This window comes from Phacochoerus africanus, chromosome 14 (assembly GCF_016906955.1).
Source record: "Phacochoerus africanus isolate WHEZ1 chromosome 14, ROS_Pafr_v1, whole genome shotgun sequence".
In the NCBI taxonomy this organism is placed as follows: Eukaryota; Metazoa; Chordata; class Mammalia; order Artiodactyla; family Suidae; genus Phacochoerus; species Phacochoerus africanus.
The window spans coordinates 55,189,829-55,205,363 of record NC_062557.1 but is presented as its reverse complement, the minus strand read 5'-3'; the positions used below and the strand labels follow the sequence as shown (position 1 = coordinate 55,205,363).

The 15,535-nt window shown below is 55.3% G+C and overlaps 1 protein-coding gene across 1 annotated transcript in view; it reads right to left on the bottom strand.

Annotated features, from left to right (window-relative positions):
• LOC125113908 (protein shisa-6-like) overlaps nt 1-15,169 on the bottom strand; it is a 130,698-nt gene extending 115,529 nt beyond the window's left edge. Inside the window, exon 1 of the mRNA XM_047756830.1 lies at nt 14,535-15,169. Within this exon, the coding sequence (XP_047612786.1) occupies nt 14,535-15,169 (635 nt within the window). The remainder of the gene's footprint in view (nt 1-14,534) is intronic.
• Between the last annotated feature and the right edge of the window lie 366 nt (nt 15,170-15,535).

The following is a 15,535-nucleotide window of genomic DNA, read 5'->3' as shown; positions in this document are numbered from 1 at the left end:
ATGATAAAAGGCCAACGAGAAGAACTGTTCTATGAATAAGCTATTCTGGTTAATGTTTTCATTCCTAAGGACTAATGAGAACACTCTTGTTTTTGAAGAATTTTCTAAAAGCATTCCTGCCTAATTAAGTAGAGTACACTGAATATAATTACTATTTTTTTTTTTTAAAGAATGCAAGGTTCTTCCATGAGAGGGCCTCCACTCTCATCTTTGGTTCTCCTCACAGAGAAAACAAAACAACACGTGGGAAATCTAGGAAACGGAATTCCTGTAAGAACAGCAGAACAAATCAGGGCAGATGCGGAGAGCCACTTCTTTGGTATTTCCCCTAAAAGTAGAGTGTAGACATTCTACTCCCGGTACCACGGGCCTCTGGTGCTCTGGACTGAGCTTTTACCTGACAGACGCCCTGGGGACAGCTAGGGTCCGCTCTGCCCTCAGCCTCATCCTCATCTCCTGGACGTCGGGTGCTTTGCATCTCCGCAACGCGCACTCTGGACAGTGGAAGTGACTATATTTTTAATCAACACGGACCGAGGAGAATGGCTTCCTTTAGTTCCCCTCTCTCCTGGTTCTCTCACAGTCCACTTGAAAAACACAGCTGCCGGCTTCGTGCGCGTGCACAAGGCTGCTCTCCACACACAGACAGGCTCCGAATGGAGGTGGAGGCCGCCTTTGTTGGGATGACAACGGCGGTGCATCTGCGTCGAGCCGTCCTGCGGGTCTGGGTTGTCTCCAGCACAATCGGAATTCATCACGGCCCATACACACAGCCCGACGCAGCGAGGGAAGAAGGCTTGGCCCGCCTGCTTTGTTTTTCAGCGAGCAGGGCAGGTCACGGCATCCGATGGGCGCCCGTGCTGCCGCTGTGCCTCACCCCCAACGTGTCCCTGACGGCACCTCCTCCACGGGCACCATGCCTTCTCTCGAGACTCAAGGGACTACTCCGGCCTGGGAAATTCGGTCGCGTCAACACCAAGCCTGGACGTTTCAGAAATATCCGGATTGTTTAAGAATGAATCGAAGATCTGGATGTGGCGAGGGCAGCTACCGTTTGGAACTGGGAAAAGAGAATTGCTCCCGAGACTTGTGAGCAGGGCCACTTGGGCAGCCAGGTGGTAGAGGAGTTAGTAAGGCACCTCCTGCTGCTGTCACTGTTGACACTGCTGATGTCCCCTTTCTTGACCTGCTAGGAGGGCACCGGCGTGAATCTACAGGAGCGGCACGATGAAGGCGATACGGGGATCGCCTCCTGGCTAAACACGGGGACCGTGGAGCCAGAGCAACTGGGCTGGAATTCTGGCCGCTTAGGATATTGGTGATCGTTCACCAGCTTCTTAAGTGCCTTGTGATTCTGTGTCCTTATTGGAAAAAAAAATAATAATAAAGAAAAAAGGCCAAAATAATAAGGCCAAAAATAATGTCCACCTCTCAGGGTTACGATGAGGATGAAAGGAGTTCATACTCGTACAGCACTTAGAACAGAACATGGCACCTCATAAGTACCATGTAAATATCTGATTAATAAATATACCCACGCACAGCCTCCTAGTGCCTGCAGAGGCTCAGCCTACAGGACCGCAAGGAAAGTGCGTTCGTACAGGTGGAAGAGGGGAATCCTGGAGCAATGACTCAGTGACACCAGATGGCAAAACTCTTGGTGTGGAGGACGGGCCACGCGGCATGGCTGTGGCTCCGGGTCATCCTGAAAGGGACCGCCTACGTGCCATATTTTGCACTCAGGCCTAAGTAGAGAAATGCATCTGCTCACACACCAGCTTTTGCTAAACCCTAAACCTGGACCCTGCGAGCCAAGTGCAAAGATAGAGTCTGTTTGTTCCTTCCTGCAAGCCCATCACAACCCCTGCTTCCACTAGAGCGCAAGGAAGCCTTGAGATAAGAAGCAAAGGGACTCACATCAGGAGAAAAATAAGTCAGGATTCCGTTGGGGGCATTAAAAGGGCAAATGGGTCGAACGAACCAGGGCAACATTTTCTGCATAGTATTCAATTTTTTTTCTTTATTCTTCCTGCTTCTCTTTTACCTTCTTTTCTTTCTTCCTTTCTTCTTCCTTCTTTAAAAAAATTTGTAAGCATTATTGTCATTTCCAAGCTCATGTTCCTTCATATCAATCAAACTATAGAAAGGGTGGGGTACACAAAAGAACCCCCCCACAAACATATCCTCTCCACTTTAACTGTCATTCATTCATTCAACTATATTTACTGAGCACCTATTTCACGCCAGGTCCTGCTGTAGGCACGAGAATACAGGTGTGAACAGAACAGGCAAACACGTGTTCTGGACATCATGGTGGGGGAGATGGATTGGTCCCCAGGGCTGGAGACTCACCTATTTATTTATTTATTTATTTGTCTTTTTGCCTTTTTCTAGGGCCGCTCCCGTGGCATATGGAAGTTCCCAGGCTAGGGGTCTAATTGGAGCTGTAGCTGCCGGCCTACACCACAGCCACAGCAATGTGGGATCTGAGCCGCATCTGCAACCTACACCACAGCTCACAACAACGCCGGATCTTTAACCCACTGAGGAAGGCCAGGGATGGAACCCGGAACCTCATAGTTCCTAGTCAGATTCGTTAACCACTGAGCCATGACAGAAACTCCGAGACTCAGCAATTAAAAAAAAAAAAAATCTTTAGATGTTTCATTGTGTTTAAATGACCAAGCAAGACCCACATGCTGCTCTCAGCAACATCACTTGGGGTCTGGCTATAGAATTATAACCCCATTTCTATGTGGACGAACTTCACAAGGACTTGAAATCATGTCCCGTAATAAACAGACTTGTAACCAGGAGTGTTTGTCCAGGAGCAGGGAAGGGCTCCAGGGACATGTCCCCTTTGGGCTGCTCCTGTGGGCAGACCTCATGCCAGGGAAGCCAATATTGGCTTCCCATGAGAATTAACTGGAATGTCTTCCTGAGAAGGGGGAGGGGGAGCCCCAGCTCCGCCAGGTGCGTGAGTATGAGGGGAGGGGCATCTGGTGCGCAGAGGGAGAGGCACTAAAACACCCATCAACTTCCACCAAGAGTCTACGAGCTTAAGATGATAAAGACAAGCACTCCCATGAGGCCACGTGCAGATATGGATGGAGCGTGCAAGGAAAATGCATTTTCCCCCATACCTCAGGGCGGCTGCCTCTGAAAGGACGGACGTAGGCTCTGTTCTGAATGGGCCAGAGAAGGACTCACCTCCCCAACTGGACAGCACCCCCACCCACACACAGCAGGGCCAACAGACCAGAGGGGGGCGGCGGGGCTTGTCCAAGGATGTGGCACAGAAAGTGGCAGAAGCTGTGATTAGCCTGCCTCTATCTCGGAAAATGCTCTAAAGCAGGGAAAGACGGATGACGACGACCTCCGACGGTTAGAAAAGGGGGGCTTCAGAGTTCCTGTTATGGCTCAGAGGAAGCAAATCCAACGAGCATCCACAAGGATGCAGATGCAGGGCCTGGCCCCGATCGGTGGGTTAAGGATCCAGGGTAGGTCGAAGATGTGGCTCGGATCCCGTGTTGCTGTGACTGTGGCATAGGCTGGCAGCTGCAGCTCCAATTCAACCCCTAGCCCGGGAACTTCCATATGCCTTGGGTGTGGCCCTACACACACACACACACACACACACACACACACACACACACACACACACACTCACACACAAAGGGTGGCTTCACTGGGGGTCCTTCGTGAGCCACGTCAGCAGGCAAAGGGAGGGAGGTCAGTGTCCTTCTCTGGAAGGGGTGCATCTATGTACTTCCTGTCACATCCTACAGTGGGTGTGATGCTGTCACACCAAACAGGGTGGAACAGGCAGGAGAGAAAGAACAGAGGGAGGAAAACAGAGGTCTCTGTCCTCTTATTGCCCAGGGACAGGCCAGCCATCCTTGGTCCACCTCCAGGTTCCCAACCTCCTGTGCCCAACTGGTCATCCGGTGGCAAGAGGGGGAGGGGGGGCTCTGGGGTCACAGAGTTCTCAAAGCCGAGAGCGACAGAGTTTCGGGATTCTAAAAACTCAGGGAAGTTCACAGGAAACACGAAGAAGGGGAACTGAGTGGGAACCCCCAGAGGAAGTTAAACAGGGAATTCGAAGCAGCCTACAGTCAAGTGTCACCAATTCAGCAGAAATGGGGGCAGGCTAATCCCAATCAATGAAACAGACATGGAAAGTATAAAGCACTCTAAAGGAAATGCATTTTTACTGCTTCCTGGACCACTGCAGGATGACAAACTCAGCCTAAAAAAAACTGATCTTTGGAGAGCGACTTTATTGAATACATAAGAATGATGTGTAGTTAGCATGCCGATTGTCTATGGAAGAGCCTGGCTAAAAACAAAAACGTCTGTCTTTCTGCCAGGCCTATGCGCCTTGCACGATCTCTGCAGTCTTGTCTGAGCTATTAATCTGTTCATCACAGCTTTTTATCAGACAGAGAAAAGAAAAGCAACTTCGCTGAGGTCCAATGTGGATAAATTTTGAATTAGCGGAGTCTGAATCAGTGCTGTCTAATGAAGTTACAGCAGGACAAGTTCAAGAAGGAGAACTGGAGGGAGCGAGGAAAGGAAAAAAAAAATCTTCACAGAAGAGGAATCAAAAGAAGAACAGATGGCGAAAGAGATACCAGTGGACAAAGGAATAAGAAGAAACATTTTAATGATGTGACTTAAAAGAGAGAAGCGACAGATCCTCTGCTAAAGGCTGGGTGCTTTTTGCAAATGCTCGGGGTGGGGGAGGCGCCGGCACAGAGGTGGGTCGGAAGCTGGCTGCTGAGGGTCTCAGGTGGGAAAAGCTGTGTGATTTCCCACAGCATGAAGAGCACTCTGAGACTCCTCCGGGAGAGCATTCCTGGGAAAGTTCCGGCAAATTTCTCAGGATGCAGGAAAAAGTCAGGAAGGATCCTGAGAGGGAGGCTGGAATCCAGACGCTTCCCCAAGTTCTGGAGTAACCTTGGCGCTTGGGCAGGGCCTCCTGCCCTGTCATTTTGGGGGATGGGTTACCACGAGGCCACCCTCAGGCACAGCAGCCCAGACTTCAGGGTGACAGAGGCCAGCTATCCCTGTGGATGGGATCTGAGGCTGAGCCCAGGACCTGGGGAGCAAAGCTCCAGGTAACAACTTCTCTGCTCTCGTGGGGTTCGACCCAACCACCTCCCTGCCTGACCCCAGGGATGCTGGCCAGGGTCCGTATTCCCAGAACCCCACCCACCCCCACCCCCCCGCCCCGGGGAGGGGGCACTCCTCCTGGCCCCGGCATGCCCTCTCAGGGTTCAAATCCCTCCTCGCTGAAGTAGCCGGATGGAAGGGAGAGGGAAGAGAGGAGCATCTGGTGGGAAGCATCCTTCCCAGAAGAGGACTTTTGGCTAAAGGAACCCAGACTATGTCCAGAGGACAGATGTCCTAAGTAATGAGACTTTAATTCTGGAGCTAATGGGAACAGTACGCGAGACCAAATGCCAAAAGAGCCAGGAAGAACAACAGTGTTTGTGAAGCCTGCAGAAAGCATCGGCTTCTCTCCCAAACGCTGGGAACGGGGCCAAGCTCGTAGCCACCCAGAGCCCCACTGGAACTCAGCTTCCTCGGGTCTCGAGATGCGGACAGGGGGCTCTGGGCAAGGAAGTGACCCTGCCCCCTGACCAGGGCATGGGCTGAAAACAGTGCTCAGGACTCCTACGTTCCCACACCCGCCTCAACCAGATGGCCAGGGACCCCTGCACAGGAGCCGCAGACCAGCAAGTGCGAGCCCTGCCATGGACCGGGGGTGTGGCCACGACCACCACCACCAAGGGCCGGGATGGCTAGGACCTGAGAGCAAAACCCGGGGCTCCTTCCCTTTCTTGGGCTTAAGCAGAGAAATACAGAGAAAGACTGAGGGATGAGAAAGCAGGGCTTGGAGAAGCAAGGAGGGAAAAGCAGAGCAGGGAAGCTAGAGTGAGCTGGCCCCAATTCTGGGTCTGGCGCGTGCCGCGCTCACGTTAGAAATGGGGCGGGGAGGGGAGCTGTGATAAATGGAACAGTTGGTGAGCTGTGCGTCTTGGCCATTAAAAACGGGGCTGGCCCGAGGTCCATCCTTTCGCCCCCAAATCACTTCAATTCTCTAGCACCCCATTACTCTCAGGAGCTCAGACTCCTACAGAATTGCCCTGGGGTCCTTTCAATACTGGAAAGATTGGGGATGTTCTGTTTGTTTGTTTGTTTTCCGATGAAAATCCGAGTGTTTCGTTTGCTTTTACTCTTTATGCTCTCTCTGTATGGCCTCACTAGCCTCAACCAAGACGGCCATTCTTGAAGAAGAGCCCTTTCGCCACCCTGAGCGCCTTTGTGCCCCGCATGCAAGGCCAGCGAGGCCACAGCCCGGCTCCGAGGTACCCTGGTCTGTAGGTCATTCATTCTCCCTTCAGTGTCCCTAACGGTGACAACACGTCCGAGGGCCCGGGCAGGCGGGTCTTTGCTTTCTCGAGTAGTCAGAGGATCACCGACCTGTCTACGTTCAGGAAGGTGAGAGGAGCCGCCTGCCCTGTTGACCCCCAAAGAAGATGGAGACCAACAACAGATTAGCTGTGTGACCTTGGGCAAGTTACTAGGCCTCTCTGAGTTGATTCTGTCATCTGTTAAGTGGGTACCAGACTCAGGGTGGTGGAAGAATGCAAGGAGATGATGCAGGATGCGGGCTACAGAGCCAGCCCTGCTTCATCCGTGTGACCTTGGGTACTCATCCGACTGAGGGCTCAGGTCCTCCCTCAGCGCCAGCTCTCTGGAGTGATGGGTGAGGGCATCGTGTCAACTCCAAGGACCTGACACCTGAGCAGAGGGAGGGGGCTGCCCAGCCGCAGAGCAAGACTGACTTCTCCCAGAGTGTTCAAGAGCCACTTTTAGGGGGCCAGTGGGGTTACAGGCTCTGCCCCAGCCCACGCAGGAGAAGCAGTGCCGCACCCCTCACCACCCACTAACTCCTGACCGGGAAGAAGAAATCCTGTCCCCACCGCAGCAGCACAGCCCGCAGCTTCCTTAGCACCGAGACGAACAAGAACTGGCCACAACTGCTGCACCTGCTGGCCCCTTGTCAGCTGCCCTTAAACTCGGCCTGCCTCATCCTCGCTCCATGTCCGTGACCAACCCCGTGGGATGAATGCACTTTCGGGGGGGGGGGGTCTGAGGAGGTGCAGTAAACACACATTATGAATCTGCCAGCAGTGCCGGCGGGAAGCCCCCTCTTTCCGTGCCCGTAAACACTGCCTCATCGGTTGGCTGCCTGGCCCAGGTGGTGACCTCAACTGAAGGCCAAACTGCAGGGGTGATGGCGGTCAGGTGGAGAGGAGGAAGGGCAGGGCACAGAGCGCTCCCCGGTGGGACCCCACGCCTGGCCACAAGCACCCCAAAGAAATCCGGGTCCTTTACCCTCGGAATCAAATCAGGAGTCACTGTTGAGCTACCTGTCTACTCTCTTGTGCAGAAAGGTGGGTGTTTCTTAAACTCTTTCTGGGCAGTTACTGAGCCCTTTACTCCATAATGAATCCCTTTCTTTCTGCCTCTCTCCCAGCATCTCCGTCTGCCCGGACACACTGATAGAGCATGACGCTGATATTCTGAAGGCCAGAAATTATCCTTCCATGTGGGGAAGAGCCCCTTTCCAGTGGTCACCACGGAGCACCGGGCTCTGATGCTGGGCTGCCTTTCAGTGGTGAGATGCCTGCTTTGGGCCCCTGCCTTTGGGACAGACAGCAGTCTCCTTACTGGAGGCACTCTTCACTTCTGATGAATTGCCAGCCAAGCACCTATTTCATTCATCAGCCTCAGCACCATGTCATCGCTGCTTGCAAGAATCAAACCTACCCTAGGAGGATAAAAATATGCTGCCATTACGGAAAGTCAAGGCGACGCGCACAGGCTCTGAAGGCACTTCCAAAAGAAGAACTGTGGCCACATTTTCTGGGGAAGAATCAGTGCGTGGCCTCTCAAGGTGACTGCTTAGACGGTTGGGTTAAGCACGTCCTGGTTCTTTCCAAGTAGGAAGGGGGCACGACGTAGGCAAAAGCCCCACGCCGCATCCCACAGAGATTAAGTCCCCATAATGAGGGGACCCGCATTTCCAGTTTCATCAGCCGCCCTTCCCAAAGCTTCTCTGGACCGCTCGTCTTGTGGTTGCTCAGCCCAGAGCTGACAAAGGGCAGAGGGGGTGCCCGTGAACTGCTTCTGTGGGTCACAGAGCTGCCTTACGTGCAGGGAGCCATCCTGCAGGACAAACCTGACACTACCCCCACTCGGAGCCTTGGAATGGCTGGAGGCTCTGGTCTCTGGCAAAGCTGAAATCCATCAGCCTGGACAGCTGCAGTGTCCCCACCATCTCCGGGATGGAGAGAAAGCACTCACAGCCCCTATTTTTCATTACAAATTTGTGCCCATAGTTGTATCCCGTGACCCATGGCCCTGGTTCAGAACTCTTTGGCTTGTGCTGTAGTTTGCTTCTTCAAATGAGCAGCATTACTCAGCTCTTACTAAAGGATAATAATAATAATAACAATACCCTTGGATCAGGGTGTAGCCCTTCACAGAGGCATGCGGAGAAACCACCCAGGAGCAGGGCACATCGGTGGAAATCATTTCGGAGGAGGGGCAAACTGAGTGGGAAGCAAGAGAAGGGAGAAGGCTGTCCTTCACATCACTAAATGTCTGAGAGTTATTTGGTGATGACGACGAAACACGTACATCCAGTAAAACAGAATAGATTTCCACAGGATGAGAAGACGAGGCTGAGCGGAACTGTGGCCCAGGACACCAGCACCCGGGCTTCTGGTCCAAGGTCAGTCGCACCCCTGTCCCTGGGGACCCTTGGCACTGTCGTCTGGCCTCCTTGGGCCTCAGCTGCTTGGCCGACAAAATCAGTTAAATAACTTGTCCGGAATAAAAATTCTACGGTTCTATAATACGACAAAATAATAAAAGTACCACCCTGCCTTTTCTTCTAGAGATTAAAAAAAAAGGCAAGTCAGCAGTCTGCCTGATGGGTGTGGAATAAGCCTGCTCAAGGCCAAGGGGCTGAGACCCTCCGAGGGGTCGCTGGTAAACCTTCCCCCAAGCCCTCTTCCTGGTCTGCAACATCCAGGAAGGAAGGTGCTGGCAATGTGGGCTCCTAAACGTGACTTAGGGAAAAGTCACGGGTAGGTGTTTCCTAAGACGGAGAAAAGAGGGGCAATTTCACAGCGGGGAAGTTTGTGGGGGTTTCATGCTACGGGCGGACGTTCCCGGGCCAGGGACTGAACCCGCACCACAGCAGTGACAAGGCGGGATCCTTAACTGCCAGGCCACTGGGGAACTCCAAAAGGTATTTTTAAGATGAATTTAACCCAGGCCCTCAAAAAGCCCGTCAGAGCTCCCTCCGCCATCACCAATCTGAGACGTCCTATATGCTGGGGTGTTCACACCGCAGCACTGAAGCTCCACGGGATACACAGTGTCAAGGGATGGAGCTAGAATTGTAAGACAAATTGCACTTGAATTCACCCCCATCTCAAAGAGAGATTGTGCAGGATTTTGAGGTTGGGGGGGAGGGGGTGGCAGAGAAGGTGAGTGGTGACGTCCAGCGGCCAGGAGCCGGGTGCTAGTCCCAACCCGCAGTGGGGACCCTCACGGACCAAGGGGAAGGAGCCAGGGAGTGAAGATGCCGTGGCCACCCTGCAGGCCCGGGACCTGGGGGACTGAGGCTTCTTCTCACGCAGCCCCTTCCTCCTCCGCATCCCAGGGCGTCCGTCTGGGGCTGGGGCACTCACCTCTTCCACTCAGCTCACCTTCTCAGCTGTCCTAACCCCTGCTTCCTGGACAACCCATCTGACCTGACTGCATGCTACTCTGATCTCTCGTTAAAACAGCTTAAAAACAACGGCCTGGGCTTTTTCTCCTCCTGTGTCGCAAGGGCCTGGACGTTGTGACTAAACTCTTAGAATCTTATAGTAGATCCCCCCCGCCCCCCCACCAGGGAGTATGCTCTGGGCGTGGGACAGGGCTGTGGGCAGGGGAAAGGGACGGACCTCATGCCTCCTGGGGTCGGGATGTGATGGGACAGGCCAGAAGATCGCAAGCGACATTCCAGGGAGAACTATCCCAGGGCAGGGGTTTTCCAGGGGCTGATGCATTAAATCAAGAGTGAGCTCTGCTTGGCCTCGTGGGTCAAAGGTAACGTACACTCGCTAGGCTTACGCTGTATAGGTGGAAAGCTTCCTTGCCCACAGCAGGTGGGCAGGGCTCCTCTGTTGAGTGAACACAGGCGCCTGTAGCCACAGGGCTCAGGAAGAAACCAAGCTCGGGATCTGGGCGATGCCACCCACCTCCCCCCGAATACCTTCCTCCCTTTCCTATTTTTGCTTCTTTCCGACTTCCTGGTGTCCTTCCCTGACCCCTCCCTCCACAGGCCTTCTTAAATTCTACAACCTCACTGCTTTCCCTTCGTGCATTTTTTTTTCCAGAAAACATGCAAGGCTAAGACCTTTAGTCCAAGGCAAGATGATTTTTTCCTTTCCTTCCAACAACGGCTATATTTGAAGTAAAAAAAAAAAACAAAAAAACAAAAAAAACAAAACCAAGTTGACTCTATTTAGATCAATTCATTACAGGGAGCCCATGGTGTTTCAAAAATGGAGTGTTTGGCGTGATTTGACAATTCATTGCCCAGGAACCTGCGAAGAGAACTCAGTAAATCAGCCGGCAAAGTGGTCCTGCTACTGCAGTTCTGTGGTCTGTGAGGACGAAAACAGAGCTCTCTGGGTTTGTAATTAATTTCTGGAGGGAGAAAAGGCAGAACAAAGTGTTCCCTTGATGTTTCTGGAAATAAGCAGAGGAGTGCAAAGATGAAGGCCCCTCTGGATGGTTGCTGGGTCGCCTCGCCTCCTAAGACTCTTCCTTTTCTCCAACGTCCGCTCAGGCTTTGCTTCCCACGGGCCTAAGTACTTCGCCGCCCCCATCCCGCCCCCAGATTCTCCCATCCCTTCATCCCTGTGCAGGCAGTGAAAGGACCCTGGGCATCTCCGGCCTCACCAACTGCATCTAGAGCATCCTAATAGCTGCCTGACCCATCTGTTAATTAGCCATTTAAAAAAAGAAAGAGGAAAGAAAGAAAGCCACACAGGTCCTCTCTGATTCTCATCTCCAAGGCACTAATGAATCAACCCAGGGTGAGAAGGAAGGAACAGGTTTGGATGTGAGGTGGCAGGTTCGGAACCGAATGTCGACAGAGAGCCCACGTCTGGGTCCGTGTCCCTGGCAGAGGCCCTGCCCTGGGAGGCCCGGGCAGCCCTTCGCTGAGCAAAGAGCCCCGGGAAGGAAGCATGACACAATTCAGCAGCCGCCCGCCTCAGCCCGCGCAGGTGAAAAGAAGGGCCAGGTGAGGCGGAGATCCTGGCGGGAAGCGGGGTTCCGCGTGGGAAAGAGGGACCTGCCCGACGTCCAGAGCTCCCCAGGTCCAGAGCCAGGCTCTGCCTTTGGTCCCTCTGGCCACCCCTTTCCCCCACCCTGGGGTCCAGCTGCCCGCATGCTCTGGCATTGGAATCACCGGAGAGCTAAGGGTTTCCTCCACGGACGCGTCGTCACGGCAGCAACAGACTGGAAAGGTCTCATCACTTCTGAAACAGACTAAATCTGCTCCCCCTGCAGGGGCTGGAGAGGCGAGAGGAAGCCCCGCCTGAGGGGTGTGCCAGGGCAGGCTGAGGGGGCCAGCCCAGACACCTGAGGGACCTGGAGGAGGCAGACGGCTCATCCTGGGGCAGCATCCTCCTTCCGCCCTTCTAAGGCTCCCGAGAGCATGGCTCTCGGGGAGGCAGAGCTCCCTCCCACTCAGCCCTCCGTCTTCACAGAGGATCGGCCCCTGGAATAAGTACAATAACCTTTGCTTGTTCAGAAAGGAAATGCCTTTGCAGGATGGTGTCAAGGAATAACCGGGCACACATCCCACCTCTTCCGCTGACCTCTGAAGAGTCCCCCTTCCTTCTTCTCCCCTGCCTTCCCCAAGGAAGACCTCCCTATGGCGTGAATCTGCATCTCTCTCTCCATCGCTCTCTCCTCTTCCCTCGCCCAGGTCCCCAGTAAGACAGTCTACGCCCCAAACTCCCCGCACAGCCAGCAGCCACCTCCGAGGCGTAAGCAAAGTGGGAGCGAGATGGTACCACACCCACCTGGGGGTCGGTGGGCAGCTCCTGCAATGTGCCAACTTACCCCAGCACACCTGGGAACTCACTGTGCCTGAGTTATCCAGAACTGAAAAGTAAGTTTCCCTGACCTGCCCAAGGTCACTCAGGAGGTGTCCTAGATGGATGGCTTGTGCTCTGTTCCCTCCCCCACCCCTCCAAACACAGAGACAGGCTTTGTCCCCTACCTAACAAGCCTCAGTATGATGGTTTCCAAAGCACTGATCAGGCAAGACTGCAGCTGTTGGAAGAGGTGCTGTGAACTGAATAAAATCAGGAGGTGAATTTGAGGGAGAAACATCCCATCTTTGCATAATGGTCTGAGGGCTGAAATTCACTGCCCTTCCCGTGGCTATCTCTCTTTCCCAACCTCAGCAAGAAACCGCCTCCACGGCATCACCATCAAGCAGCACACCCATACACACGTGGGTCGTGCTAGTTTGAGGTTGGCTGGGGGTACCGTGACATCTCCAAGGTCACGGCCCATAGAACACAGGCCAATGGCCATCAGCGTCCTCCCAAGTAACGATGAAAAAACTCAGAAGACAGTGGCAGGCAGGGCAGGGGGCAGGTCTCCCCAAGAGTGCAGAGAATGGCCGGGGAAGAGAGAAACCCAAAGAAAGGTTCAGGGGGATCAACCGCCAGGAGGTCACGGCCAGAATGGAAGGTGTGAGGCCACAGCTCCAGGATCAGGTGAAGGCGGACCACCTGGAGGCGAAGGCAGAGGGGAAGGAGCAGAGGTATCTGCTTCAGGATGGTGCTGCCCACAGGCAGTTACTTCTCTGCTCTCCAAGGTGAGCCCAGAGAGAATTCTGAGCCAGACAAAGCCCAAAGCAGGGCGTGCCTCATCTTTCTGTTCCTCTCCATTCCACCTTCCCACTGCTTTTGAGAGCCAGGACTGACCACAAACCATTTGCCACCATTCCTCCATCGGTTCCCAGGACCCGCCAGCCACAGACTTAGCCCCTGAGAGCTAAGACAGGGGTGGGATGGAGCCAATGGTACTAAGGCTTAAGGAGGGGGGATGACAACCCCATCTCCTTCTGGAAGCACCCAATTCCAACACCCAAGGTGGTCAATAGTAAAGTACCCACACTTTGTGGATTTGACTCAAAATCTGCCAGAGTGTCATTTTTTCTCAACACCCACCGTATCGGGGGGTGGGGGTGGGGAATCTTGCCCAGAAATTTCTATCTGCCTCTCTCTCTCTTCATCAGGATACAGGGGATTAATGTCCACAGCAGCCAGGGAAGAAGGTTTTCAGGCTGAAAGGATAACAAGCAGAGTGCAGAGACGAGCTAAGGCTGTACGGCTCAGGGTGAGGACCTGGGAGAGGGGGGGTCCCCGTTACTAGGGCCGTGCTCACACCATGTGCCAGAAATGGAGGCACGTCCTGGGGCGGGTGTGTTCCTTGAAAGACTCTGTTGAACCCTGTCCAGCCATTCATCAGCATGAGGGGACTGAAAGAAGAATTCAGTTTGCACCCCTGAGTGCATCGTTTCCAGAGTTGTAAAGAGGCTGCATTCCTCTTCCCCGGACTGGGGACGCCCCCCACCCCCCCACCCCCTGCCAGGGGCGCCGGGCTGGGAGCTGAGAATGGCGGGGTGGGGGGGGGGCAGTCAGGGAGGAACCATGTTTTGAGCTCTCGGCAGAAGTTTTGGTAGGAGGCAGCCCTCACTGCCTCCCTAAGGCAAGCAGTGAAAGAAGCCCACTGGGTTGAACACAGCAAGAAGTGTTAAGTCAGAGAGTTCTGCCTACAGGGTTTAAAAGAACAAGCCCTCCAGTCTCCGCAGGAAAGATAAGCATCCCACTCTGCGGGATGCCCTGAAGAGCCACCATCTGCCCTTGGTCAGGATGGAGCAGATAACTCTCCATCCTTTCCTTCCTACCCCCGGAGGCATCCTTTCCCTATGACCCCCCATCTCCAACACCGGGGAACAGCCAGTTCACACTCTCTTCAGTAAGATTCCAACATCATTCCATTTCCTATATTAAAGACGACTCTCTGGTTTGACTCAGAAAACCAAATGCAATAAGAACCTACACCCAAGTGCCCACATGCCCGGAAAACCGCACCCTGGACCCCCACCCAGAATCACAGGATTTGTACAGTTCCCCGCCCATCCCCACACTGCCTTGCAAATCCCACTACCCACCAAAGCCTGCGTTCCCGGTTCTAAAGAAATGGAAAAGAGGGCACAGAAGGCTCTGATGTATTGCCTGTCAAAGAGGCAGGGGAGAAGTGGACTTAGAGGCATGAGAGATGGGGTCACGCCAAGAGCGAAGCGGACGGGGAAGCAAAGGAAGAGGCCGCCGGGAGGCTGGGGGCGGGCCCCGGGCGGCCGCGCTCACCTGTGGATGTTCATCTCCCGCGGAGGGCGGTGGGCCTTGTCGTAGGAGACCTTGGCGAAGACGCCGGCCACGATGACGAAGGCGATCACCCCGCAGGTGATGTAGACGGTGAAGTTGGTCTTGTCCTTCTCCGGGTCGTACTTGTTCTCGGGCCCCGGCGACACCACCTTGGTGCTGGGCGTCTGCACCCACACCGGGCTCTGGTAGTTGGTGCACTGGCGCTGGTCCAGCTTCTCGTGGCGCTTCTTGCAGCAGAAGCGGTAGTAGCAGGTGCCGCAGCAGTACAGGTAGCCGCTCTCGCTGTTGTTGCACTCGAACTCCTTGTCGTATTGGCCGCTCACGTCGTAGTAGCCCCAGCATGTCTCGTAGGTGACGGCCGCGTTGGCCGCCGCCACCGCCGCCGCGGGCTGCCCCCGCCGGCTCCCCGCCTCCGGGCCGCCGGGCGCCCGGACGGTGCCGTTCAGCTCACGGCCACCCCGGGCCAGGGCGCCCCCGGGCCGCCGGCCCCCGACGGCCGCGGCGCTTAGGGTCCGGTTGGCGGCGCGGCCGCGGGCGCCCTGGGCACCGGGTAGCAGGTCCAGGGTCTGGAGCGAGAGCAGCGGCAGCAGCAGCAGCAGGAGGCGCCGCAGCGCCATGGCGGGGCCGGGCGGGAGGGCGCGGGGAGGCTTCCGCGGCAGGCCGCTCCCCGGGCCGGCCGGGCTCCGAGGGGGCCGCGCGGGCCGGGCTGGCGGCACGGGGCGGTCAGCGGCGCCGGGGCGATGGCGCCATCGGGGCGCGGGCGGCGGCGGCGGCGGCAGCGGCGCGCGGTGTGCACGGACCAGCCCGGCGCGGGCGGCTGGGGCTCAGGCTACGCGCCGGCTTCGCGCTCCCCCTGCGGGCTCGGCGCGCCTCCCGGGCAGCCCCATCCCCCGCCGGCGGCGGCGGCGGCGGCCCCGCGCGCGGCTCGGCTCAGGCGGGACCTGAAGCGCGGCTCCGGGCGGCGGCGGCGGCGTGGTCCCGTC